Source organism: Mytilus trossulus, unplaced genomic scaffold, assembly GCF_036588685.1.
Source record: "Mytilus trossulus isolate FHL-02 unplaced genomic scaffold, PNRI_Mtr1.1.1.hap1 h1tg000234l__unscaffolded, whole genome shotgun sequence".
Classification (NCBI taxonomy): domain Eukaryota; kingdom Metazoa; phylum Mollusca; class Bivalvia; order Mytilida; family Mytilidae; genus Mytilus; species Mytilus trossulus.
The window spans coordinates 3643643-3668741 of record NW_026963315.1 but is presented as its reverse complement, the minus strand read 5'-3'; the positions used below and the strand labels follow the sequence as shown (position 1 = coordinate 3668741).

General features: G+C 34.4%; 4 protein-coding genes across 5 annotated transcripts; all 4 read right to left on the bottom strand.

The window, feature by feature from the left end:
- Positions 1-5253: 5253 nt before the first annotated feature.
- On the bottom strand, positions 5254-7890 carry LOC134701260 (uncharacterized). Its single transcript, XM_063562387.1, has one exon. It carries the CDS (start codon positions 7888-7890, stop codon positions 5254-5256), a length of 2637 nt encoding a protein of 878 aa, XP_063418457.1.
- Positions 7891-8044: 154 nt separating this feature from the next.
- LOC134701259 (uncharacterized) lies at positions 8045-9364 on the bottom strand. Its single transcript, XM_063562386.1, has one exon. It carries the CDS (start codon positions 9362-9364, stop codon positions 8045-8047), a length of 1320 nt encoding a protein of 439 aa, XP_063418456.1.
- A 70-nt stretch (positions 9365-9434) lies between these two features.
- On the bottom strand, positions 9435-12448 carry LOC134701300 (uncharacterized). Of its 2 annotated transcripts, XM_063562435.1 has the most exons (3): positions 12388-12448; positions 11048-11314; positions 9435-9550 (listed from the first exon to the last, which is right to left on the bottom strand). In XM_063562435.1, exons 1-3 carry the CDS (start codon positions 12434-12436, stop codon positions 9504-9506), a joined length of 363 nt encoding a protein of 120 aa, XP_063418505.1. In that variant the 5' UTR covers positions 12437-12448; the 3' UTR covers positions 9435-9503. The 2 variants fall into 2 exon arrangements, with proteins under 2 accessions (XP_063418505.1, XP_063418504.1); XM_063562434.1 differs by lacking the exon at positions 9435-9550 and having other exon boundaries at positions 10889-11314.
- A 5068-nt stretch (positions 12449-17516) lies between these two features.
- LOC134701257 (uncharacterized) lies at positions 17517-19230 on the bottom strand. The gene is made up of 2 exons (XM_063562385.1): positions 19002-19230; positions 17517-18346 (listed from the first exon to the last, which is right to left on the bottom strand). Exons 1-2 carry the CDS (start codon positions 19228-19230, stop codon positions 17517-17519), a joined length of 1059 nt encoding a protein of 352 aa, XP_063418455.1.
- Between the last annotated feature and the right edge of the window lie 5869 nt (positions 19231-25099).

Here is a 25099-nt window from a genome sequence, read left to right as displayed (position 1 = left end):
GGCCGTGTGTTACCTTTCTTCGTCAGTTTTAGTCTAGCGGCGTACTACAGTACATGATATATAAGGCATGAAGATGTTATTGTTACAGATCAGCTAAATTATCTATAGTAAAGGATCCTACAAATGAATGTAATATACAGTCACAGAAAATAATTATATTTATAAGTACGTCTGAGTCAGTGACAACTCTACAACAGATGTATCCATCGGATCGCCATCAATGATGGTGATACATGGCTGTGTACATAATGTATATACAACTCGTCTAAACATCAACCCAACAATGTTAGATCTGTAAGTTTGCTTTCGCAACTTTTTGTTTCTTCCCTCGCCGGGATTCGAACCCATGCTACTGTGATATCGTGACACCAAATCGCCTGCACTGCAGTCGTCCCGCTAGACCACACGACCACCTGGGCTCTCATAAAAGAGCTTCGCTGGCCGTGTGTTACCTTTCTTCGTCAGTTTTAATCTAGCGGCGTAATACAGTACATGATAGATAAGGCATGAAGATGTTATTGTTACAGATCAGCTAAATTATCTATAGTAAAGGATCCTACAAATTAATGTAATATACAGTCACAGAAAATAATTATATTTATAAGTACGTCTGAGTCAGTGACAACTCTACAACAGATGTATCCATCGGATCGCCATCAATGATGGTGATACATGGCTGTGTACATAATGTATATACAACTCGTCTAAACATCAACCCAACAATGTTAGATCTGTAAATTTGCTTTCGCAAATTTTTGGTTCTTCCCTCGCCGGGATTCGAACCCATGCTACTGTGCTATCGTGACACCAAATCGCCTGCACTGCAGACGTCCCGCTAGACGACACGACCACCTGGGCTCTCATAAAAGAGCTCTCGCTGGCCGTGTGTTACCTTTCTTCGTCAGTTTTAATCTAGCGGCGTACAACAGTACATGATATATAAGGCATGAAGATGTTATTGTTACAGATCAGCTAAATTATCTATAGTAAAGGATCCTACAAATTAATGTAATATACAGTCACAGAAAATAATAATATTTATAAGTACGTCTAAGTCAGTGACAACTCTACAACAGATGTATCCATCGGATCGCCATCAATGATGGTGATACATGGCTGTGTACATAATGTATATACAACTCGTCTAAACATCAACCCAACAATGTTAGATCTGTAAATTTGCTTTCGCAAATTTTTGGTTCTTCCCTCGCCGGGATTCGAACCCATGATACTGTGATATCGTGACACCAAATCGCCTGCACTGCAGTCGTCCAGCTAGACCACACGACCACCTGAGCTCTCATAAAAGAGCTCCCGCTGGTCGTGTGTTACCTTTCTTCGTCAGTTTTAATCTAGCGGCGTACTACAGTACATTATATATAAGGCATGAAGATGTTATTGTTACAGATCAGCTAAATTATCTATAGTAAAGGATCCTACAAATTAATGTAATATACAGTCACAGAAAATAATTATATTTATAAGTACGTCTGAGTCAGTGACAACTCTACAACAGATGTATCCATCGGATCGCCATCAATGATGGTGATACATGGCTGTGTACATAATGTATATACAACTCGTCTAAACATCAACCCAACAATGTTAGATCTGTAAATTTGCTTTCGCAAATTTTTGGTTCTTCCCTCGCCGGGATTCGAACCCATGCTACTGTGATATCGTGACACCAAATCGCCTGCACTGCAGCCGTCCCGCTAGACCACACGACCACCTGGGCTCTCATAAAAGAGCTTTTGCTGGCCGTGTTCTTCCATGAGAGCCCAGGTGGTCGTGTGGTCTAGCGGGACGGCTGCAGTGCAGGCGATTTGGTGTCACGATATCACAGTAGCATGGGTTCGAATCCCGGCGAGGGAAGAACCAAACATTTGCGAAAGCAAATTTACAGATCTAACATTGTTGGGTTGATGTTTAGACGAGTTGTATATACATTATGTACACAGCCATGTATCACCATCATTGATGGCGATCCGATGGATACATCTGTTGTAGAGTTGTCACTGACTCAGACGTACTTATAAATATAATTATTTTCTGTGACTGTATATTACATTAATTTGTAGGATCCTTTACTATAGATAATTTAGCTGATCTGTAACAATAACATCTTCATGCCTTATATATCATGTACTGTTGTACGCCGCTAGATTAAAACTGACGAAGAAAGGTAACACACGGCCAGCGCAAGCTCTTTTATGAGAGCCCAGGTGGTCGTGTCGTCTAGCGGGACGGCTGCAGTGCAGGCGATTTGGTGTCACGATATCACAGTAGCATGGGTTCGAATCCCGGCGAGGGAAGAACCAAAAATTTGCGAAAGCAAATTTACAGATCTAACATTGTTGGGTTGATGTTTAGACGAGTTGTATATACATTATGTACACAGCCCTGTATCACCATCATTGATGGCGATCTGATGGATACATCTGTTGTAGAGTTGTCACTGACTCAGACGTACTTATAAATATAATTATTTTCTGTGACTGTATATTACATTAATTTGTAGGATCCTTTACTATAGATAATTTAGCTGATCTGTAACAATAACATCTTCATGCCTTATATATCATGTACTGTAGTACGCCGCTAGATTAAAACTGACGAAGAAAGGTAACACACGGCCAGCGGGAGCTCTTTTATGAGAGCTCAGGTGGTCGTGTGGTCTAGCTGGATGACTGCAGTGCAGGCGATTTGGTGTCACGATATCACAGTAGCATGGGTTCGAATCCCGGCGAGGGAAGAACCAAAAATTTGCGAAAGCAAATTTACAGATCTAACATTGTTGGGTTGATGTTTAGACGAGTTGTATATACATTATGTACACAGCCATGTATCACCATCATTGATGGCGATCCGATGGATACATCTGTTGTAGAGTTGTCACTGACTCAGACGTACTTATAAATATAATTATTTTCTGTGACTGTATATTACATTAATTTGTAGGATCCTTTACTATAGATAATTTAGCTGATCTGTAACAATAACATCTTCATGCCTTATATATCATGTACTGTTGTACGCCGCTAGATTAAAACTGACGAAGAAAGGTAACACACGGCCAGCGAAAGCTCTTTTATGAGAGCCCAGGTGGTCGTGTCGTCTAGCGGGACGTCTGCAGTGCAGGCGATTTGGTGTCACGATAGCACAGTAGCATGGGTTCGAATCCCGGCGAGGGAAGAACCAAAAATTTGCGAAAGCAAATTTACAGATCTAACATTGTTGGGTTGATGTTTAGACGAGTTGTATATACATTATGTACACAGCCATGTATCACCATCATTGATGGCGATCCGATGGATACATCTGTTGTAGAGTTGTCACTGACTCAGACGTACTTATAAATATAATTATTTTCTGTGACTGTATATTACATTAATTTGTAGGATCCTTTACTATAGATAATTTAGCTGATCTGTAACAATAACATCTTCATGCCTTATATATCATGTACTGTAGTACGCCGCTAGATTAAAACTGACGAAGAAAGGTAACACACGGCCAGCGAGAGCTCTTTTATGAGAGCCCAGGTGGTCGTGTGGTCTAGCGGGACGACTGCAGTGCAGGCGATTTGGTGTCACGATATCACAGTAGCATGGGTTCGAATCCCGGCGAGGGAAGAAACAAAAATTTGCGAAAGCAAACTTACAGATCTAACATTGTTGGGTTGATGTTTAGACGAGTTGTATATACATTATGTACACAGCCATGTATCACCATCATTGATGGCGATCCGATGGATACATCTGTTGTAGAGTTGTCACTGACTCAGACGTACTTATAAATATAATTATTTTCTGTGACTGTATATTACATTAATTTGTAGGATCCTTTACTATAGATAATTTAGCTGATCTGTAACAATAACATCTTCATGCCTTATATATCATGTACTGTAGTACGCCGCTAGACTAAAACTGACGAAGAAAGGTAACACACGGCCAGCGAAAGCTCTTTTATGAGAGCCCAGGTGGTCGTGTGGTCTAGCGGGACGGCTGCAGTGTAGGCGATTTGGTGTCACGATAGCACAGTAGCATGGGTTCGAATCCCGGCGAGGGAAGAACCAAAAATTTGCGGAAGCAAATTTACAGATCTAACATTGTTGGGTTGATGTTTAGACGAGTTGTATATACATTATGTACACAGCCATGTATCACCATCATTGATGGCGATCCGATGGATACATCTGTTGTAGAGTTGTCACTGACTCAGACGTACTTATATATATATATATATATACTAGTAAAAACCCGTGATTGTGCAGTGTTATTGGCGATTGATTGTGTTAATTTGAATGAATATTTTGGATGTAGTGAAATTGATTGTTCTGAAAGAATTAAGTGTGTATATTCTCCAGGGTGTTTTAATGATTATACAATGCGCAATTTGAAATGTCTTGTCAATCCCGGAATATCAAATCTCTAAATCTGGAACTTGCTCTGAACTATTACTATTTTTATTTGATCAGATTGTTCCATACTGTGTATGACAAAAAAAAGTTATCTAATAACCCTGCAACCTACCCTACAGATCAAATGTGATAGTGCACAAACAGTTTAGATGTAAAAAAAGAAAAGTCTGTTGTATAAGATAGAATGGGAAGTGCGGAGTTGCAGATGTCATAAATAAGCACTGCCATAGACATCCAAGTGAGAAAAAAAAAGAAACCGTGGTGCACAACAACAAACACTACAGAGAGACAGTACATTAAATTTGTGTTAGAAATTTCACTTCAATACATAATCCTGCTAACTTGCATGTTTAACCCCGCCACATTATATTTATATGTGCCTGTCCCAAGTCAGGAGCCTGCAATTCAGTGGTTATCTTTTGTTGCTGTGTTATAATATATACATATTTGGTTTTCGTTCATTTTTTGTACGTGAATTAGGCCGTCAATTTTCTCGTTTGAATTGTTTTACATGTCATTTTGGGACCTTTAATAGCTTACAATGCGGTATGGGCTTTGCTTACTGTTGAAGGCCGTACGGTGACCTATAATTGTTAATTTCTGTGTAATTTGGTCTGTTGTGAAGAGTTGTCTCGTTGGCAAATACACCACATCTTCTTTATATATATATATATATATATATATATATATAAGAGTTGTTTAAACCTACAAATGGTACAGACGGACGGACGGATATGTAAAATATTATATATGGCCGGTTCACTGGTGGAGGTATAGAAAGATGGCAAATATATGTTACATTATTTAAACAAAGAATAGTCTGAAGTTTAATTTAAAACTTCCTTGTACACTATATTTTGTGTTGTGTATTTCTCATTGACGAAGAAATCTTTGTTAGGAAGTATTGTTAATGAACGAAAAGAGCGGACTCTAGATAGGGCTACATATAATTGTCCATGTGAGAAAACTGGCTCTGTGAGGTCTAAACCAATATGATCTAATGTTTGTCCCTGAGACTTATTAATTGTAATTCCAAAGGCTGGTCTAATAGGAAATTGTCGGCGTTTTAGGTCAAAGGGAAGTCCAGGATCTGATGGAATGATTGTAATCCTTGGTAAAAATACAGTATTGCCAGAATGTTGTCCAGTTAGAATTTTAGCCTCTATAATTCTGGTGCCTAAGTTAAGCACACATAGTCGTGTTCCATTAAGTAATCCCTCTGTAGGATTTAAATTGCGCAAAAGTATTATGGGCGCTTTTTTCTTTAAGTACAATTTGTGTGGAGGTGTTCCAGACGGTGTTAACGAATTCAGAAATTCAGTTGGATAATGACCTTGCTGGTCTTCATCTGCAACTGCATCAGCACTGAGATAAATTTTGGTGTTTGATGGTGTAGCAGGAAATTGATCCATGACTAAGGTGTTAATTTTGTCCACATTTTCATTTTTGGTAGTTAATATTGCTCTTCCCAAATAACTATTATCAGGATCTACCGTTTTCAAATTTGGATATACACTATCTATCAATTTTTGGAGTCCATTATTATTTGGCTCAATACATATATATCTTGGTAACTCAATGGTAGATTGTCCATCATCCAAAATTTGCTGTGTTCCATTGCCTATACGAAGAAGAAATTTTTCAAATGCTTCATCAGAAAATGAATTATTTGTGCGAACACGCATATTGATAGTTAAATGCAATGTTTGTATATTCTGCCATAAGAATGACCTCTTTAGGTTACTTTCGACAATGTCGGCTTGCCTCCCATGCCTTATAACCGGAAGAATCTGTCTAAAGTCACCGCCTAACATAACAATTTTGCCTCCAAATGGATCATTACATTCCATTATATCACAGAAAGTTCTGTGAACACACTCAATAACATGTTTATGGACCATTGGAGCCTCGTCCCAAATAATAATTGATGCGGTACGGATTGATTCTGCTAATATACTTTGCTTGCTTATATTACATGTACTTGTTTCTAGTATTGGGATAGGTATTTTAAATGTGGAATGAGCTGTCCTCCCTCCACTCAATAACTCGGCTGCAATGCCAGATGATGCCACAGCCAGGGCAACCCTATGTTCCGATCGGACACGTGCTAATAAAGTATTGTATAAAAAGGTCTTCCCTGATCCTCCAGGGCCATCAACAAAGAATATTTTTTGTTTAGTTTCAGTCTGGACAGCATCCAGGATTGCTTGAAAAACTTTACGTTGATCTGTGTTAAGCATCAACACATTCATGTCAGCTATTTGTTTTTGCTCAGCAGGGCAGAAGTTTGGTTCATATGTCATATCTGAAGGATTTTCCTCGGTTAGATGTGGCATTCCTGGGAAATCAAACAATGATTTTCCATGAATACGGAGTTGACTTTCTAAAACTGTAAGTAGTCGATTAGTTACAGAATCTTCATTGTTGTTCGCGCAGATATTTGTCATTTTATATTTAACATCGTCAGACATAGGACCTTTGAAATTCTCCCAAAGTACTATGTGATTTGAAGGCTCACAGAAAATTAAAATTGTAACAAAAAGTGACCTTATGTGTGCAGGAGATGCAGATAAAGTTGCTTCTTGTAGACATTCAATCCATTCTTGGTCGTCTTGTAAAAAGCCACGTTTGAGTGCTGCCTCTTTGAAAGAGTCACAAATAGTGCCATCATCTAAACTTCGCAGATCTTCAAACGATTTACACCCTGGTATGTGGTGTAAGAGAAGTCTTAGGTAAAAGCGTTCACCTTCAGATGGATTTGCTTGGTATACCCTACCAATCATATTTCCTGCTTTTCGAGGCTTCCATGTGGATGTAGATGGGTCCCAAGTATATTGTTCTGGGAAATGATGGTACAACACTGATCTTGCATTTGGGTCCTCTGCGTTTATGTTAAACCATGCAGTAAGTGTAGTGTTTTTTGCATGTTCTAAGGTGTGCACTGCATTTCCGACCTTATAAACAACATTTTCTTGGTGTGGAAGATGAACGGCTAAACGTTGAATAGCTGGTGACCTGTCATGTAATTCGTAATGAAACATACGCCAGCTTGCTTCAGATGCAGATATGTACCTAGCATCTACAAAGTTTGTTATTTCATTGATAATATTTTTGGAATCATTTTTTGTACAGACTTGTTCAGTTACTGCCATGACTCTATCAGGTCCCTTGTACACATATTTGTACAAATATTTTACTGATGTAATACTTGTACATATTTCAACGTTAATGTGAGCTACAAATTTTGCTAATAGGTATGGATTATATGGTACTACCCATCGATTGTCTACAATTGCTCCATTTTTTTCAATTGTTGTTCCATTATCCCTGCGTCTATAGTTAGGATAACCGTCAGTGGTTTGGAATGTTTTTTCATAAAACTGTTTTGGAAATTGTTTAGTACATTTTCCATTCTCAATACATGGTGAATGCTTGTTCGCTTCTCCACATGGTCCATGTATCATATGGGACACAACTAATTTGTGCAAGTCTGGTAACAATTTTGGATCAGGAATTTCAGCTGATACATATTCATCATATGCATCTGGTGTGAATGGTTTGCTGTCATGATGTAATATTATAAGAATGTGGGAATGGGGTAATCCACGTTTTTGAAATTCAACTATATATACATGTGCCAATGTTTTTTCCAAATATTTGTTGCTGGACAATATCATTAAGTAGGTTCTTTAACTTAAGATGGAAAACACGTGCTGTGAGATCTAGACGGTCTGCAGGTGTTTGATTACCCAAGAGAGCATTTTTAATTTCAGGCCAGTTAGGATTGCATGTGAAAGTTATGAAGACATCTGGTTTTCCAAACTTCCTTACAATAGACATAGCGTCTTGGTAAAACTGATGCATACAACGTGGACTGCCAGTAAATGAAGATGGCAGAATAATTTTTTTTCCAACAGTTGCACCGTCAACATCACCTGAGTTTATAGCATCACTGAGACCTTGGTAAAGTTCAGATCTTAATTCATGTTGATGATAAAGGCAATAGTTAAGTCTTTCTTGCTCAATTTTAGCAAACTGATCAACTATGTATTGATGAAATAGCCTTCCACTTTTCAATATAATATTAAAATCTGATCTTTGCATTAAGCGGTAAGAATAGAACTCCATTGCCGAAACTTTCCTTTTATTGTCATTGTGTTTGATATCAATATGCCAACCATCTTCACCGAAAGGAAACAATAGTACATAATGTAGAGAGTCATATTTTGAGTGTGTTTCATTGATATGAATTATGTTATGCCCTTCAGGGTGATTAGTGGATCTACAGTATAAAACAATATCACGTTTCGAAGGTTCTGTAGTGTTAGTTCCAGGGAGTATAACTGAAATTTCAGAAGAAGTTGGCAAATTGTAGCGTCTTGAGTCCTTTGTGGTATCAGACGTTAAAATTAATTGAAAATTTTCATTTGTTTTCATTACATCAGCGGCATGCTTAAAGGTATGAACAAATGGGTTGCATTCATGCATCACTGTTTGAAGATCAGTAAGGATATCTTCATCTAAGTCACTATTCCAAAGCAATCTGTTTGCTAACTCATTATCAGTGTCATAAATATAAATCTGAGCAAACTTTGGAGCTTTTCCTGGTTCTGGAAACAACTGACCAATTCTGTGGTATACTGAGCCACTAATGCGGAATGTGTAAGGACCTCTTGATTTAAGTATGTCTTCTTTTACACCCAAAGAAGAAAAAGCCAAGCTGGAATTAAATGCTCGTATATTTTGTCTAAAGTACTTGGCTCGAGTTGTATTTTCAGTTAGAAGTGTTTTTAGTGTTTCAGGTGGTGTGAGTAAAGCTGGAATAGTTATTTTTCCCTGAGAACAGCAAGTAGAAAATTTTGCATTCAAATTAAGAGAACCTTTGTGTATTTCATGTTTCCACATATGAGCTGAGCAGTGACTACAAACATTATCCATTTTGCCAATGTCATCGATTGATGGCAAGGTTAGTTTTCCACAGTATAGGTCATTTAAAGATACTGATGCTATTGATTTCTCTTTTTAGATGCAGGTTGTGTAGTCGTTGTTTGGGCTGAACGTTTATTACTCTTTTTTTTCAGCATGACCTGATGAGCTGCTGACTTAGGTTTTCTTGGCATTTTTCTAAAAAAAAAATGTAATAAAATAACATGTCAAAAAAATTATGTTTAGTGAAGAATTTTTAAAAAAGAAATTCATAAACTATTAGGGCTGTACAATGTCGTTCTAAGCATGTCTAAGTTTGTCAGAGTCCTGCAAGGAGACTTAAATAATATACATGTAAAGAAATGGAACAGTAGGTAATGGCAGGTAATCCTGTCCCCGTTCCCAATCTAACAATATGATTTGGTGTTGATATTACAAAAGAACGAATAGTAAGATACAGTTATTTGTGGTGTTGATGTTTACTAATAAAAAGTAATGTATTAAGTACAGAAATATTTGTTTTGCTATATAATACTGATCAGTAATGAGAACCTAAACTTAAACTTTACCAAAACTGGTGAAACATGGAAAAAATAAAAGTTGAACAATTGTTGTGTGAGTGTTCATTACTTTCCAAGATGAGGTAGTATTGGTATATGATGTACAGCATCCTTGGTATTAAATAACCATAAAATGATATTGACTCGTAGAAGAGTAAATGAAGGTCAAGGTGATCCAGTTGTTCATTAGGACTGTATTACTCTTTGAGATGTATTCACTGATGGAATATGTTTGACATGTGGATAGTATCCGAGATATAGACCTAAGCCAAAATCATTCAAGCATAAAATGTAAATCAAGGTTGCCAAATTTATTATTGGACCTGCATTAATCGATGAAATTTATCAATTAGGTATATTGATAAAGTTTTATTGATATACATGTATGAAGTATAGTTGTAGCTTAAACCTCAACTGAAAAACTGGACTAAAGTTACATAAAGTTTGAAATTTGAGTTGAGGTGACCTATTTGTTGTTTGTATACTCAGTCATTACTCTGTAAGATGCCCTTACTGATGAAGTTTTATTGATATATGATGTATAGTATTGTAGATATTGATCTGAACCTAAAACTAAAGCAAAGTGACTCAAGGATGAAATGTAGGTCAAGATGACCCAATTGTTATGTAGATATCTTTATGACTTTTGTAAAATGTTTACAAAATCTGTCATTTTATTTTTTTTCTTAAAGTGAAACACTAACAGTTGACTAAAAGTAAATTGCAAAAACTGTTTATTCATCATTTTAAAAAGTATAAATAGTATACCTTTCTTCATTTAGGTATTGTGTTATTTTGAAACACACAAAAATAAACAAAACAAAAACAGAATTGTATTATAAACATATAAAGAATACCTTTCTTAATTTAAGTATATTTTTTTTTAAACACTCACACACACTAAAATGTCAAAGTATCAAAGAAGAGTCAATAACAATATGAATATCATATATGAATATCATATTAATTCATTTTAATCGTGTTGTTCATTTATCTGAGGCTTTCTCTTTTTCCTTATCAGTTTCTTCCATTCTTATCTCTAAGTCTGAAAAATTGAGCTCGTCTACTTGTAATTTAAGTGCATCACATTGCTCTGTTTTTAACTTAAGTTCTTCAGTTAACTTGTCATTTTTACCTTTGCATTCATGCAATGTGGAAATCAGTTTAGAGGCTTCTGCTTTGCAGTTGCTGGTTAAATCTATAATCTTATTCAGATCTGATCTGATAATGCGCTGAATTTCTATGCTTTCCTCTCTTAGCTCTGCAGTTTTGTTTGTTGTCACCCACGCATCTATTGCAATTGCACTTTTGGTTGTGTTGTGCTTAAATTTGTTCATTAACAAAAGTATTTTTTGGAGCTGGCAATGTAATGGCAGATGGATATCAGTATGGTGTTGATTATCTATAAAATTGAAAAGAAATAAAAAATTTGATGTAAATAATTACATTGTTGATATATATATATTCAAGAGTCTATCCTAAATTGAGGTATATAATATGGCCTTCAAATTATATACCATTTATATTCCAAACATCACTGAAGAGACATTAACTGTAGAAATCCGGATATGGTGTACAAATTTTTGCACCTCATGTTTGCGGTATACCACCTTTTCCACAGGTTTATTGTTTTCTGTTTGGTAATTAAGTAATAGAAGACCCATGTTGTAACACCTAGTTATCCGTTTATTTGGCCATCATCGATGACAGTCAGCAGGGTTTAAGAACATCAGTTGTTCGACCTGCTAATCAAATGCGTTTTGTTAAAATATAAATTTTCACTTTTTTGGTCTTTTGGAAAATGTTGTTTTTGCTGTATTTAGACCCCTCTATCAAGAAATTTGTTTAGCATGCACTCGTATAAAAATTGCGGTTTTTATCCAACGTAATCAGAGGTTTGAACATTGTTTTCACTTGTTTGCATTGATGATATTTATATATTTATGTTATTTTAATTCAGGTTATAACAGTCATTGACAGTTTATAATTAGCATAATATTAAACCTACAGGAACATTGTTTGTTAATGAATGAAGGTTGCATGAACTATCATGTTGATGTCACATGTTCAGATAGAAACAATGAGTACTTTGCTCACCTGTAACAAAGTTTATAAATGTAAGCAGTGGGAGTAAATAATTTTCATACATTTGTAGTAATTATCCTTGTTTCTGGTAAAGCTTGTGCAATCAGAGATGTTTAGAAATCAAATGTATCGTTATGTAGACTTTAATTTACATGCACCAACCCAAATATCATTGCCTATGTTATATGTGTTATCAAACTGCTGTATGCACAAACTTGAGCAAATTTTGACATGTTTGTGAACTCTGGAAAAGCAAGTTAATCCCATTTTTGAGGAAAGTTGTAGCAAGAAATTGTGTGTGCTATTTTAATGACAACATTGACAAAGTGTTGTTGTTGTTAATTTGTAACTTTATGAAGATCATGATGATTTTAAAGAAATAAATGATACCTATTGAATATTCTGGTGTGTCCAGGAAATCATCATGGTGAGTTGCCATGTCAGATCTAATAAATCTGTATAATAAAATAAAATTCTGGTATTGAAATGTTTTCATAAATGACATGAATAACAGCATAAACAGTGTTGATGCAACTGAAATATAGGAAACATAACATTTTTGCAACTTGTAGTTAGATTTTGCGAGATGCATATACATGTTATATGAAAAGAAGATGTGGTATGATTGCTAATGAGACAACTATCCACAAAAGAGCAAAATGCCACAGACATAAACAACTATAGGTAGCCGTGCGGCCTTCAACAATGAGCAAAGCCCATACCCCATAGTCAGCTATAAAAGGGCCTGATAAGACAATGTAAAACAATTAAAAACAGAAAAATAACAGCCTTATTTATGTAAAAAAAATATCAGATTGAAGATAAAAAAATATTTTGGAGAACTGGCTGTAAACACAGACATGCATGTGGAGGTACTGAATGAATATTTAAACAGGATGTGAAGATAGATATGTCTCGCATGTATTTACAACAAAATGAATTCTCTACTAAGAAATCAGCAATCTGCAAGATTTTTAGTCCATGAAGTGTGACTGAGGGGTGTTACAGAGGGGATTAGGGATTTATAGATATACATGTACATCCATATCAAATGTTTATGGCCATGTACAAATGTATGAACAGTTCTTGTAAAAATTACGCACATTTAATTAGAAAACTGTGTGTGTAATATTTTCTAAGTGGCTGAAGCAAGTTCTTCTGAAAATCACCTAAATGACCTACATCATGTACATTTAATTAGAAAATTTAGTAATATTTTCAAAGTCACTGGAGCATGACCATGATGACTGAGGGAGTGCACTGATTTTTTTTATGTTAATCTATTGAAATGTACACCTGCATACCAATTATATAAATGATCTAAGTTGAACAGGGAGCTTATTCACAAAGCATCTGTTAGCTTAAGGACCCGTTAATATCTCTCTGAAATTTAAACCAATATAAATATCTGAAGCATTAATAAAATGAAATTTCCATACCAACGGGTTTGTTAATAGTGCACCTGTTAGCATAACGTTTACAGAATGGCTTTGTGAATAAGGTCCCAGTTTATTTTTAACTGTGTCTCATTTTTATGCTATGATACAAATTAAACCAATGAAAATATCTGAAGCATTAATAAAATGAAATTTATATACCAATGGGTTTGTTAATAGTGCACCTGTTAGCATAACGTTTACGGAATGGCTTTGTGAATAAGGTCCCAGTTCTTTTTGAACTGTTTCTCATTGCTATGCTATTATTGATAGAACTTCCGATTCCTGTGGGTGATTAATTTGCATACCAACAGGTGCACCTGTTAGCATAACGATTACGGAATGGACATAGTCGTTAACAGGTCTATAATAGTTTAATTTTTAAATTGTTATTTGGATGGAGAGTTGTCTCATTGGCACTCACACCACATCTTCCTATATCTGTTAGTTAACGGATGCTTTGTGAATAAGGTCCCAGTTCTTTTTGAACTGTGTCTCATTGCAATGCTATGATACAAAATCTCCTTATTTTTATATTATAAATTTATTTCAGATAAATTTAGTATAGATTTGTTATCCTTTAGGATTTTCCATTCAGCTCAAACGGTAGCGTGTGTTGGTTATAAGTGGAACCCTTATGCCGGGATACCCAAAATCGCCCAGTGTCAGTGTACCCACATTGCCCACCCCTTTTCATGTTGTTACTGTCAAGACAGTTACCCTAGGCTAGCAGTGCAAGTGTACCCACATCGCCCACCTTTTTATTTTGTTACTGTGAATGCAGTGTACTCAAATAGTTTTTTTCAGAGCGTAGAGAAGTGAGAAGGTCTATAATTTGATAGTCGACTTTATTATTTACAGAAAACTTCCGATTCCTGTGGGTTAACGTTGTGCACTGAAGTAAGCCAGAAGGTCTATAATTTGATAGTCGACTTTATTATTTACAGAAAACCTCCGATTCCTGTGGGTTAACGTTGTGCACTGAACTAAGCGAGAAGGTCTATAATTTGATAGTCGACTTTATTATTTACAGAAAACTTCTGATTCCTGTGGGTTAACGTTGTGCACTGAAGTCTCGATTTGGGTTCTCTCCATTGTGGCTTTAAATGAGTGAACGAATTTAAGCGGGTGTCTGTGTTGGTCATCAAGGCAACCCCACACTGTAAGCATTACTTTTCAGTTGAACTTTAACTGAGTTCGACCTAAAATAGTTTTTTCAGAATGTTCAACTTATACATGCAATATGAACGGAAGCTATATGTTACATATATATACTATTGGTATCGGTGTTATTATTCTGTTCAACTGAGTTCGACTTAAAATAGTTTTTTCAAAATGTTCAACTTACACATGCGATATGACCGGAAGCTTTATGTTACATATACTATTGGTATCGGTGTCGGACTCGACCCGGAACTTCTTAATTATTGGCAATATTAATTACGTGGAAAACAAAAGGGCCTGGAGTGGTGTAATTTCTAATCTACACCTTTGTACTATATTAGTTATATATAAAGTCGAATTCTTTGATTCGTCGTTTTAACGTGATAACGGCTGATAAATTGGACCTCGTAATTTTAGTATTATAGATATATATATATACTTTCAAAAATAATTGATTCGACAGCTACTTTCTTTTTCCTATCTTTAACAGGTACATGTATATATTAAAAGGTTATGAATATTGCTGTAAGTTATAAATCGAAGTATACAAGTAAATATTTCCATAGATATTAACCTGTAAGTTTCTTAATTTATTTTTATTTTGTGTTAATGTCATCATTTAACTGGCCTTTTGCATTTTAACAAACAAAATACCATTGAAATGCTTAAAGACACATATATTATTTTCAGTTACTATTATCTGATAAAGAAATAACGATTATCTTACAAGAAAAATGCCATAGATTTACGATTATCATCCCGAATTTGTCAACAGCAATTTAAAAGCGCTTGGACAATACCAGTGCACGGTTACGATTCAAATGTGACGTAATGGCATAGAAAATAAAATTGAGAAAGAATATGGGGAATGTGTCAAAGCGACTACAACCACACCATAGAGCAGACAACAGTCGAAGGCCAACAATGGGTTTTCAATGCTGCAAGAAACTCCCGCACCCGTAGGCTTCCTTCAGTTGGGTGACTGTTGACAAAAAACATGCTACATTTGAGAAAACTGACTGTAAAGATTAAACCTTTATCTACCGTCGCCATATTGGGATAGTCGTAATATCAGTGAGTGTGTAAACGAGTAATTTAAAGTAGGTTTCAGTATTGGAGTTAAAATTGAGACGGACATTGCGCCTAACAGAACCTAACTATATATTTAGCTTTATAGTATGTCTTTATTGTATAAAGGTACATATCTGGATGTGTTCATATATGTATGCTACATCAGAAAACTCTAGAGAGATTTAGCACTTTTAAAAATTCTTTCAGTTCGTTTGAATACAGTGAAATTAGAACATAATATTCAAAATCATATTTTTATGAAGCATATTTGAAATTTTTCATAGAAAACTTTGGAATGTTTTTTCGAAATTAAGCTTCCAAATTCCAAAGAGTAAACTTGATATTGACGCATTCGATATGCTCTAGAGGTCCTCTTAGGTCAAATACTGTCAGTCGTTTTTCTGTATTTATTTTTCATAGGCTTTGTTCGGGTTAATGGTTCTTTATAAACAGCAATCCAAAATATCGCCTCAGTATACCAATTCTTTTAACTTTTTTTCAAAATCAATTTTTATATCCCGTCTAACATGTTTTGTCTAAGACGGGACGTATTATGGTATACCGTTGTCTCTCCGTCCCTCGTCCACACTAAAGACAAATACTAAAAAACACTTCAACCAACTTTAATGAAACTTTGGTGAATTGTTTATATCTATTGACATATGCTCCCTTTCAATTTTTGATAAATTTCAGATTTTACGTTTCCGTGTTATGAATTGTTATGCTTCAAAAAGGGGGATTTTCCAGTTTTCGGACAATCACTCATAAACACTTTCACAAATTTTTTTGAAACTTTGGTAAATTGTTTATATCTGTTAACTTAAGCTACCTTCCAAAAATTAAAAGAAAATTTACAACTTAAGGTCACCATTTGGCCATCAACAATGAGCAAAGCCCATATCGCACAGTCAGCTATAAAATAACATGCAATTACAAATGTAAAACAATTTGAATGAGAAAACTAAAAGCCTAATTAATATACAAAAAACAAATCCATTAAAGCATAAAGACAAGCTTAAAGGGCACCGGGCGTATTATGCGCTTATAGCGCAGCTCTTTATTGAAATTGCAGTAGATTATGTCTTTTTGTTTATACACGGCACTACAAACAGCTAAAAGTCTGAAAAGACATATTTTTTGCTCAACCTGTAGAGTCGAGAACATATTTTACCTATTTAGACATAACATAACCTCGACAGTACTTAACTCAATCTAATTAAAAAACAATCTCTCATCGCTCCCGTTTTCTGATAATTCACGTGGGAAATCTAACGAAACAGCTTTGAGGTCACATGTGAGTGAACGAGAAGTTATGAATTTATAATGAAATGCAAATGAGTTGACGACCTATCAATAAGCCAATCAAAAAAGTTTAAGAATTCTTTGGGCTGAAGATTTCTTCGTAAATAAAAAGAGTTATACCCCTTTACCACGTTTACCTCACGATAAACTTTCAAGATCGTCGAAGACTCATTTTCATCGGTCGAATATTTCACTTCTATGTAGCAATATATCAGTGGCGACTGGGAAATTGAGTACATATAGTTATCTCATGTGACATGATATTCAAGACCTTTCATTTCCTATCATTATTATCCTTGATATGGAATGTCGGTTTACAAAAATACTTTTAAACTAAGAGTTCATGAAATCATTCATTCGAGCATTAATATTTGTGTTAGTCGGAATTTTACACCATGAAAGGACTGTTCATGAAAACTGGCGTTGTATTCGTCTTTTAAGACACCATTGCATTAACTACACAAATGCAGATGTTAGCAATCTGGTCATTTGTCAAAATAAGTAACATGTGATTCTAGCAGTAAAAGATTTATTGTAGTATAAGTTTTATATAACGTAATACATGAAAGCAGCTTTGTTATAGTTTGCAACTAAAAGCAAGTGTTTTGTTTTATGAAAGACCAAGGCACGAGGATTTGCAAGTCCGTCACTAGCCCCAATTAGCTCTTTTGCCTGTTTTCCATCTGGAGATATCACGACTACATTGTTAGAGTCAGAACCGGCCACATAAATATTCGAATGAGTATCTAATGTGATGCCGTACGGTTTTCTAAGCAATTTGGAATCGACATATGTCCATTGTACCCGCCCACTGAAATCGTAACATACAACAGAATCATCAGGCCAATTGGTATGAAAAATGGAATTTGCATTTGAGGCAACGTAAGTATCACCCGCCGATTTGGGAGAATTTGGCAGTATCCGGACGTTAGAGTTCGACCTGTCATATATTTTTATGCCATTATGATACGTGCAACAAATGAATGAATCGTTGTTGTAGCTTAAACCGCAACAACAGTCCCCCAGTTGAAAATCTTGACTCGTTTTTGTACTATCCATATCAATCAAGTAAATCTGTTGAGGATCGTTTCCACCACTTGATACAGCAACCGTATTAGAATCAATCACTGCAAGGTCATATCTAATGCCGCTCGTCGCTGGGTTGATACGTGATTCTGAAATTAATTCATCATTAGGCGCATATTTCATCATACTATTGTTGTGTTCTTGTAGAAATAGCATGTTTCCATCTTCTGATATGGCACATCCAGAAATACTTTCGCTATTAATGTTAATCCTACGTCCTAAACTGACTTTTATGGTTTCAATAGATTTTGCTACTGACTTTGGTTTAAAAATTTGTGCTGATATGTCACCTTTCCATTAAAAAGAAACATGTTTTCAATATTATCAATTTCTACATCACCAAATGTTTTTATGTGTTTTATAAACCCCTCTAGCTTTTCATTGAAAGTGCATTTCATTGTCACGTTGTTTAAGCTCCCGTTGTCATATACTTGTTGGACGTTGACTTCATTGGTTGAAATACTTTCTTGAAATGCCTTTGTTCCCATGAAGATTTGCAAATTGGATGCAAACATTTTAACAGATTCAACATCTTTTTGAATATCTTTTACTTTTTCTTTTTCGTTCTCCAATTTGATAATTATTTGCTCTACTTTCCCACAGTTTGTCCTATCAAGTGTAGATGCTTTTTGTTGTAATTGTTCTTCCAAATGGTCTAAAAGTGCATTAATTTCGTTACGCTTGTCTTTAATGTGTTCAGAAAAAACCCGCCTCTGTTCACGTAATTCCGTTAAATTTCTTTTTCTGTCCTTTATAGCAGAAGAAATGTTACTTTCGAAATTTTTCAGATTTTTTCAATGTTATCCAAAGCTACTGATGGATGTCCTTTTGAAGGCGGAAGAAAATCTTCTATAAAAATAATTTCCTTGCATTCTTTGTGAGCTGATATTGAACATATTTTGCAACAAAGAGAGTCATGGGATTTACAATAGAATTCAAGGATACAGCCGTGCTCTTGACAGTTATGACTAATTTGTTTGATGAATGATGGCAATTTGTTATATTTTTCTAAAGAGATGGTCTGATGTGATTTTGTTGATTTCGATATCTTATGATGTTCTGTACAGTCTCCACACAGAGCTTCTTCACACTGTGGACAAAATTCTTCAGCTAACTTGTTGAGGTCCCTACTTTGGCAAATGTCGCAAAATGGTGTATTGTCGTTGGTGGCCATTCCTATCAATAGTTTGTCTTAGTTGGGGTCCTATATTGTCACATTCGATATCGGAAATATATATTCTCTACACGTTGAATCTAGGAAAAAATATAAATATAGAAAAATATACTAATTAAAGAGCAAAAAAACTGATTCTTTTAGATGCTAAGAGAATCGAAAAACTGATCTTAAAAAAAATGTGTAGTGATTAACACTTTCTCCCTGTGAATCCATTTACAAAATTTAAAATTAGTAATACAGTTGGGTCCTTTTTTAAACTTGAGAGTAATTATAAAAATAAGATGCGGTATGATTGCAATTGAGACAATTTTAAACAACAGACCACACGATACAGACATTATCATCTATAGTTCACCGTACGACCTTCACAAATGAGCAAAACCGATACCGCATAGTCAGCTATTAAAGGCCTTGAAATGACGAATGTAAAAGTAAAACAATTCAAATGATAAAACTAAAGGCCTCATTTATAATTTACATAATGAAAAACGAGTAACGAATATGGTAAACAGCAACAAACAACAACCACCGAAGAACAGGTTTCGGACTTGGGACAAGAATAAACAGAAAAAAACCAGGATTAAACACTTTAACTAGCGTTCAACCCTCCCTCGGACAGTAGTAAAACATTACAACATAGGAAAAAAATATTCAAAATCAGAAGAAAAAGGCTCAACTAATCAAATAAATACAATTAAAAAATACATCTAACAAAAACACAAACATTTAGTAGACGTGGAAAGCACCTTGTATATTCATACAAAAAGACACTCACTTAGTACATTTCTGAAAGTACTCGCATTCACTGACAACTAGTTAGAAGACAATTACAACTATTAAAAAAATTATGCATCTTAGACAAAATTATCAATAAGTACAAATCCAAAATCCAATGAATTTAGTATAAAGACGTTATAAAAGTCAGAGAAAAAACAACACATTGTGTAATGTTAAGAAACATGCAGGTATCGACAGATTGAAGACCCATAAATAGATATAGGAAGATGTGGTGTGAGTTCCAAGAGACATATAACAATTTATAAAAGTAAACCAATATAAACCATGAATGTACAAATGTTTACAACAATATTGTTCAAATTTGGTTCTAATTCACCGATAACAAAATTAATAATTATACCAATACAAACACTTTTCAAAGATTTGATATCAGTGTTGCAAAGGGATCTAAGTGTAAATATTACTAATAAGTTTATCCGAAATTTTGCACCGAAATGTGTCTTTTTTAATATTTCAACGATATCATTAGTTTTCAAATGTACAAATTTAATGTGACACAGTTTCAATTTGCATGACGGAAAATGTATGAATTGCAAGAGACGCTCCTCCAGTCCATGATATTTTTTCAAATCTTGTCATTCCTGCGGGTTTTTTTCCTTTGATTTGCATAATGGCAAAACACTGTATTCAATAGTTTAAAAACATGACTTTTATGTATAGAACGTTTTCAAAACGATTTAGGTAGGTACGGGTGTATTTGACGTCATCTGTCAAGGATTTTGTATTGTTATACTTGTATACCTTTTAGATAAGAATGCCTTTAAACATTTAAAAAAGAATGCCTTTAAACATTTAAAAAAGAATGCCTTTAAACATTTAAAAAAGAATGCCTTTAAACATTAAATAAAAAATGCTTTAAACATTTAGACAAACTGCATAATTTCCTAATATTTGGAATAGTTATTCAAAATTTTTAAGTCTTTAATTAAACTACGTGTATCGAAATTTGGGAATCACAAGTTAACATTTCTATGACGACAGCAAAGTATTGTTATTCGTGTCAGTATTGTTTAAACGTCAAAGTGTATTAGCAGGCAAATGAATAGGATTACTCTCTTTTTCCCCGTTTATTTTAGTATACAGACATCTACGTCTTTAATAACGGTGCTGTTTCAAATGTTTATATGTCTACAGCATGTAAAACACATATAAACGTAATTATCTAATGTACGCATATGTTATCCGAACAATTTCACAAACGGCATACTCATAGTATCATTAGGTGTGTGTATTACCCAAGTAATCGTTAAATTTTCGTTTCAAAAATATTATAATGATGATGTACTGAGGTTTAACTTGTTTACCAAAAATATAACCTAAATAATATATATAAGTTTTTTAAACGCCATCAAACTGTGTGTACTTTTTCTTTAAATGTATAGTTATGTGTAGTATTCTTTTCCTGGTTGGTATATTTTTCGATAATCTGACATGTTGCACAAATGCAAATAAAACACAGATATCGACCCTTATTAAGTTAGGACCCAATATTGATACTACTTTTCTTACCTGCTTGTAACTTTGTCGGACTTTGAGCTTTGTGTACCTTCATATGTTAAGGCTACACTATCTACGATTTTTGATTTTACCTGTTGTGGTTACATATGCACATGTGTATAAACAATCAATACGAAGTAGGTCATATAGTTTTTGAAAAATATAATAGTTATTTGGTTTTCCCCCCTTTTTACATTTTATTAATACAATTTTCATCATCGTCTGTAGATAAGTTCTCATACATTCTTTTGAGGACATATTTGAGGGGTATTTGCGAAAAATATTTCTCCGTAACATGATATATCTGTTTTATTACACCGAATAGATTTTGATTGACACTGTCTGTACATATGAATGGTAATCGTAGAACGCGAGAATTATACATGTACGTTAGTGCTTTCTTTTTGTAACGTCATGGTATCTATATGTGAAAACGTCATTGTTATTCCATCATTAAATCATGTCTTTTTTCTCTCTGTATATGTATATGTCTCTTACAGTTTTCGGTTTAACATAATCAATAGAGTGTTTAACCATGTTGTCCTAATAATCAGAATAAGTGAGAAAGGTTCCGAATAATTTTGGCGGTAACAAGCTCGCGAGGGTAAAAAAGTAATATTCAAAATGACAAATACCATGGTATTAAAGGCAAATACACCGGCAGTGGTGAAAAAAAAGGCAAATTCTTTTGAAATGAGGAAAAAAGTTAGAATGTGAAAAAAAAACCACTGGTTCTCAACAAATCAAAATTCAGAAAATATGTAATTATATATATATATATATAATCAATTTGTTTGCATCTTCTATGAGATCAAATGAAAAGGAACCTTACAACATATCAATGTTTACAAATGGGGAAACATGCAATTTATTTGGTTAAAGATGGCTTACTTTTCGAGGTGCAAATAATTGACGGTACAATAATGACATGTGATTATGAAAATATTTTGCAGTTCCTTTTTATAAACTTTAATTAACATATTTACAAAACATCAAGTATCCCTATTTATTCATCATCAACTTTCAAACATAACATATAGAAAAATCAACTCAAAAATCGTAGATAATTTTCAATATAACTTAAAATAAACAAAAAGGAACAGACAGCCAAGTATACATTGCTATAAATGTACAGTTATATGAACGGATGGTCATGCATCCCATCTATACTGTTAACATATATTTTGACATTGCATAATGTCATGCAATTCTCAGACTAATTATTACGCAGTTTTAGTAAATCCTTCTAATATCTACCAATTAAAACCTTTGTCTTGGATAAAATTGAATTTATAAGTGGTAAATGGTTTTGAGCTAACTTTCAGTAACTGTATGTTTGTGTGTATATCTACTTATGTTAGTTGTTTTTGTACTACGCCTTCATGCCAATATTTTAGGTAAATCCAATTGCAACTGATATTCACAGCTTGCTTATGCATTGTGCTACTACACCACTGTCCTCGGTTAGATGAGGGGTGAGTGCTCACAGACCCTTTAAACTCGGCTAAATTCTTAATGTGCCTGATCCAAGTCAGGCGCTAGTAATTCAGTCATTTCGATAGTTTAAATGTCTGTCATGCTTGTTTTTTATAATTTTTTTTTGTTATAGATAAGAAACGTTACTTTACATGTTTGAAACGTTTTACATTGTTTGCATCTTGGTGCGTTTTGTAATCGCCTATACAATATTGGACTTTCTCTCATTTTTGAACGCCGTACAGAGAAATATATTTCTATTTATATAAAATCTAATAGATAGTTTTACGTTTTTTGCGTGCATACCACATCTCTTTACTTCGATGCGTAAACCGTGCAATAATTGTAAGCACGTGTACAAAATAAGTTTGAATTTCAAGTTAAATATAAAAAAAACACTTTTTAAGATGTCACTGACCAATTCGAATGACATTAGAAACACGTGAAAGCTCAAACCTACAGATAAAACTGGATAATAAAGACGATCTACATTTCAAAATATGACGTGGTTTACTACAGAAGTTGTTTTAACTGTCCCCGTTTGGTTATCATCAGTGTATCAGACATAATGCGACGTTGAGAACATGTTGCATGTAAAACAAGATGTACTTAAAAACTGCAAAGATCACTAAGAGTACATACAATCTATGACTCTTTCATCTGGAAATAGTATTAAAACATTGGACTTTTCTACACTTTACACAAGTATTTCCCGTTCCAAACTAAAAGACAAATTGAAAGAGTAGCCATTGCTTTGTTTCATAAAAAAGAATGGCAAACGTAGATGCAAGTATCTTTTCTTAGGGAAGGATGAATCGTACTGTGTCGTCTGATACGGCAGGTGTCCCCTCATCACCAGACATGGTTTTAGAGTTATGAGTTTGACTGTCCCTTTGGTATCTTTCGTCCCTCTTTTATAACCACTGGGTCGATGTCTCTGCTGGTGGACATTTTGTATGGAACGCCACGACTGCCTTATGTTAATAATCAGCATTATACGCAGTGTTCACAGCATTATATGAAGTGATCACAGCATTATATGTAGTGCTCACAACATTATATGAAGTGATCACAGCATTATATGCAGTGCTCACAGCATTATATGAAGTGATCACAGCATTATATGTAGTGCTCAAAACATTATATGAAGTGATCACAACATTATATGCAGTGCTCACAGCATTATATGCAGTGTTCACAACATTATATGAAGTGCTCACAACATTATATTAAGTGCTCACAACATTATATTAAGTGCTCACAACATTATAGTAAGTGTTCACAACATTATACGTTTTTTGTTGTATGATGAGATTGATGTATGATTAGATTTATGAATGATGAGATCATTCGGTAAACTTCGTTTTTTAGCGGAAATTACCGAAACCATAATTGGTAAATTACGGTAATGCCCAGCAAACCAATTTAAAAAGTTATTAAAATCATGTTATCATAAGGTAGCATACAATATTTAAAACTGATTGAAATAAGTAAGGAAAAGATGAAACTGAGAGGTGAATGATTGAAGTAGTTCTGTTCGTCGAAAAGACAATACATCCAAAGCAGAAGCACTTAACAACCAATTCCAGTCTGTTTTTACAGAGGAAAACATGGCTTCATTTCCAAACATGGGACCTAGCACCATCAATAAAATTAACGACATCAAAATTGAAGAAAAGGGAATAGCAAAGCTACTAAAACAACTAAATATTAATAAAGCTAGTGGTCCAGATAAAATATCTTGCAGAATATTAAAGGAAACAGCTGATGAAATATCACCTTATCTTAAACACATATTTGAAAGATCATTATGTCTAAAACAAGTCCCTCACGATTGGACTACTGCAAACATAACAGCACTTTTCAAGAAGGGAGATAGATCAAAACCAGTAAATTATAGACCGGTATCGCTTACATCAGTACCGTGTAAAGTTATGGAGCACATAATCTTTAAACAATTATGGAACACTTAGAATGTTATAAGATCCTTGCAGACTTCCAACATGGATTTCGTCAAAAGAGATCATGTGAAACACAGCTTATAATAACCGTTGAAGAAATAAGCAGGTATTTAGATTCCAAACAACAAACTGAC

Excerpts from the sequence above, each read along its gene's own strand:
- LOC134701257 (XM_063562385.1), bottom strand. The coding sequence starts at position 19,230 with ATGGCCACCAACGACAATACACCATTTTGCGACATTTGCCAAAGTAGG. Across the intron at positions 18,347-19,001 it reads TAACTGTCAAGAGCACGGCT|GTGACATATCAGCACAAATT; the intron begins GTATCCTTGAAT and ends TTTAATGGAAAG.
- LOC134701260 (XM_063562387.1), bottom strand. The coding sequence starts at position 7,890 with ATGATACATGGACCATGTGGAGAAGCGAACAAGCATTCACCATGTATT.
- LOC134701300 (XM_063562434.1), bottom strand. The coding sequence starts at position 12,436 with ATGGCAACTCACCATGATGATTTCCTGGACACACCAGAATATTCAATA. Across the intron at positions 11,315-12,387 it reads CACACCAGAATATTCAATAG|ATAATCAACACCATACTGAT; the intron begins GTATCATTTATT and ends TCAATTTTATAG.
- LOC134701259 (XM_063562386.1), bottom strand. The coding sequence starts at position 9,364 with ATGGATAATGTTTGTAGTCACTGCTCAGCTCATATGTGGAAACATGAA.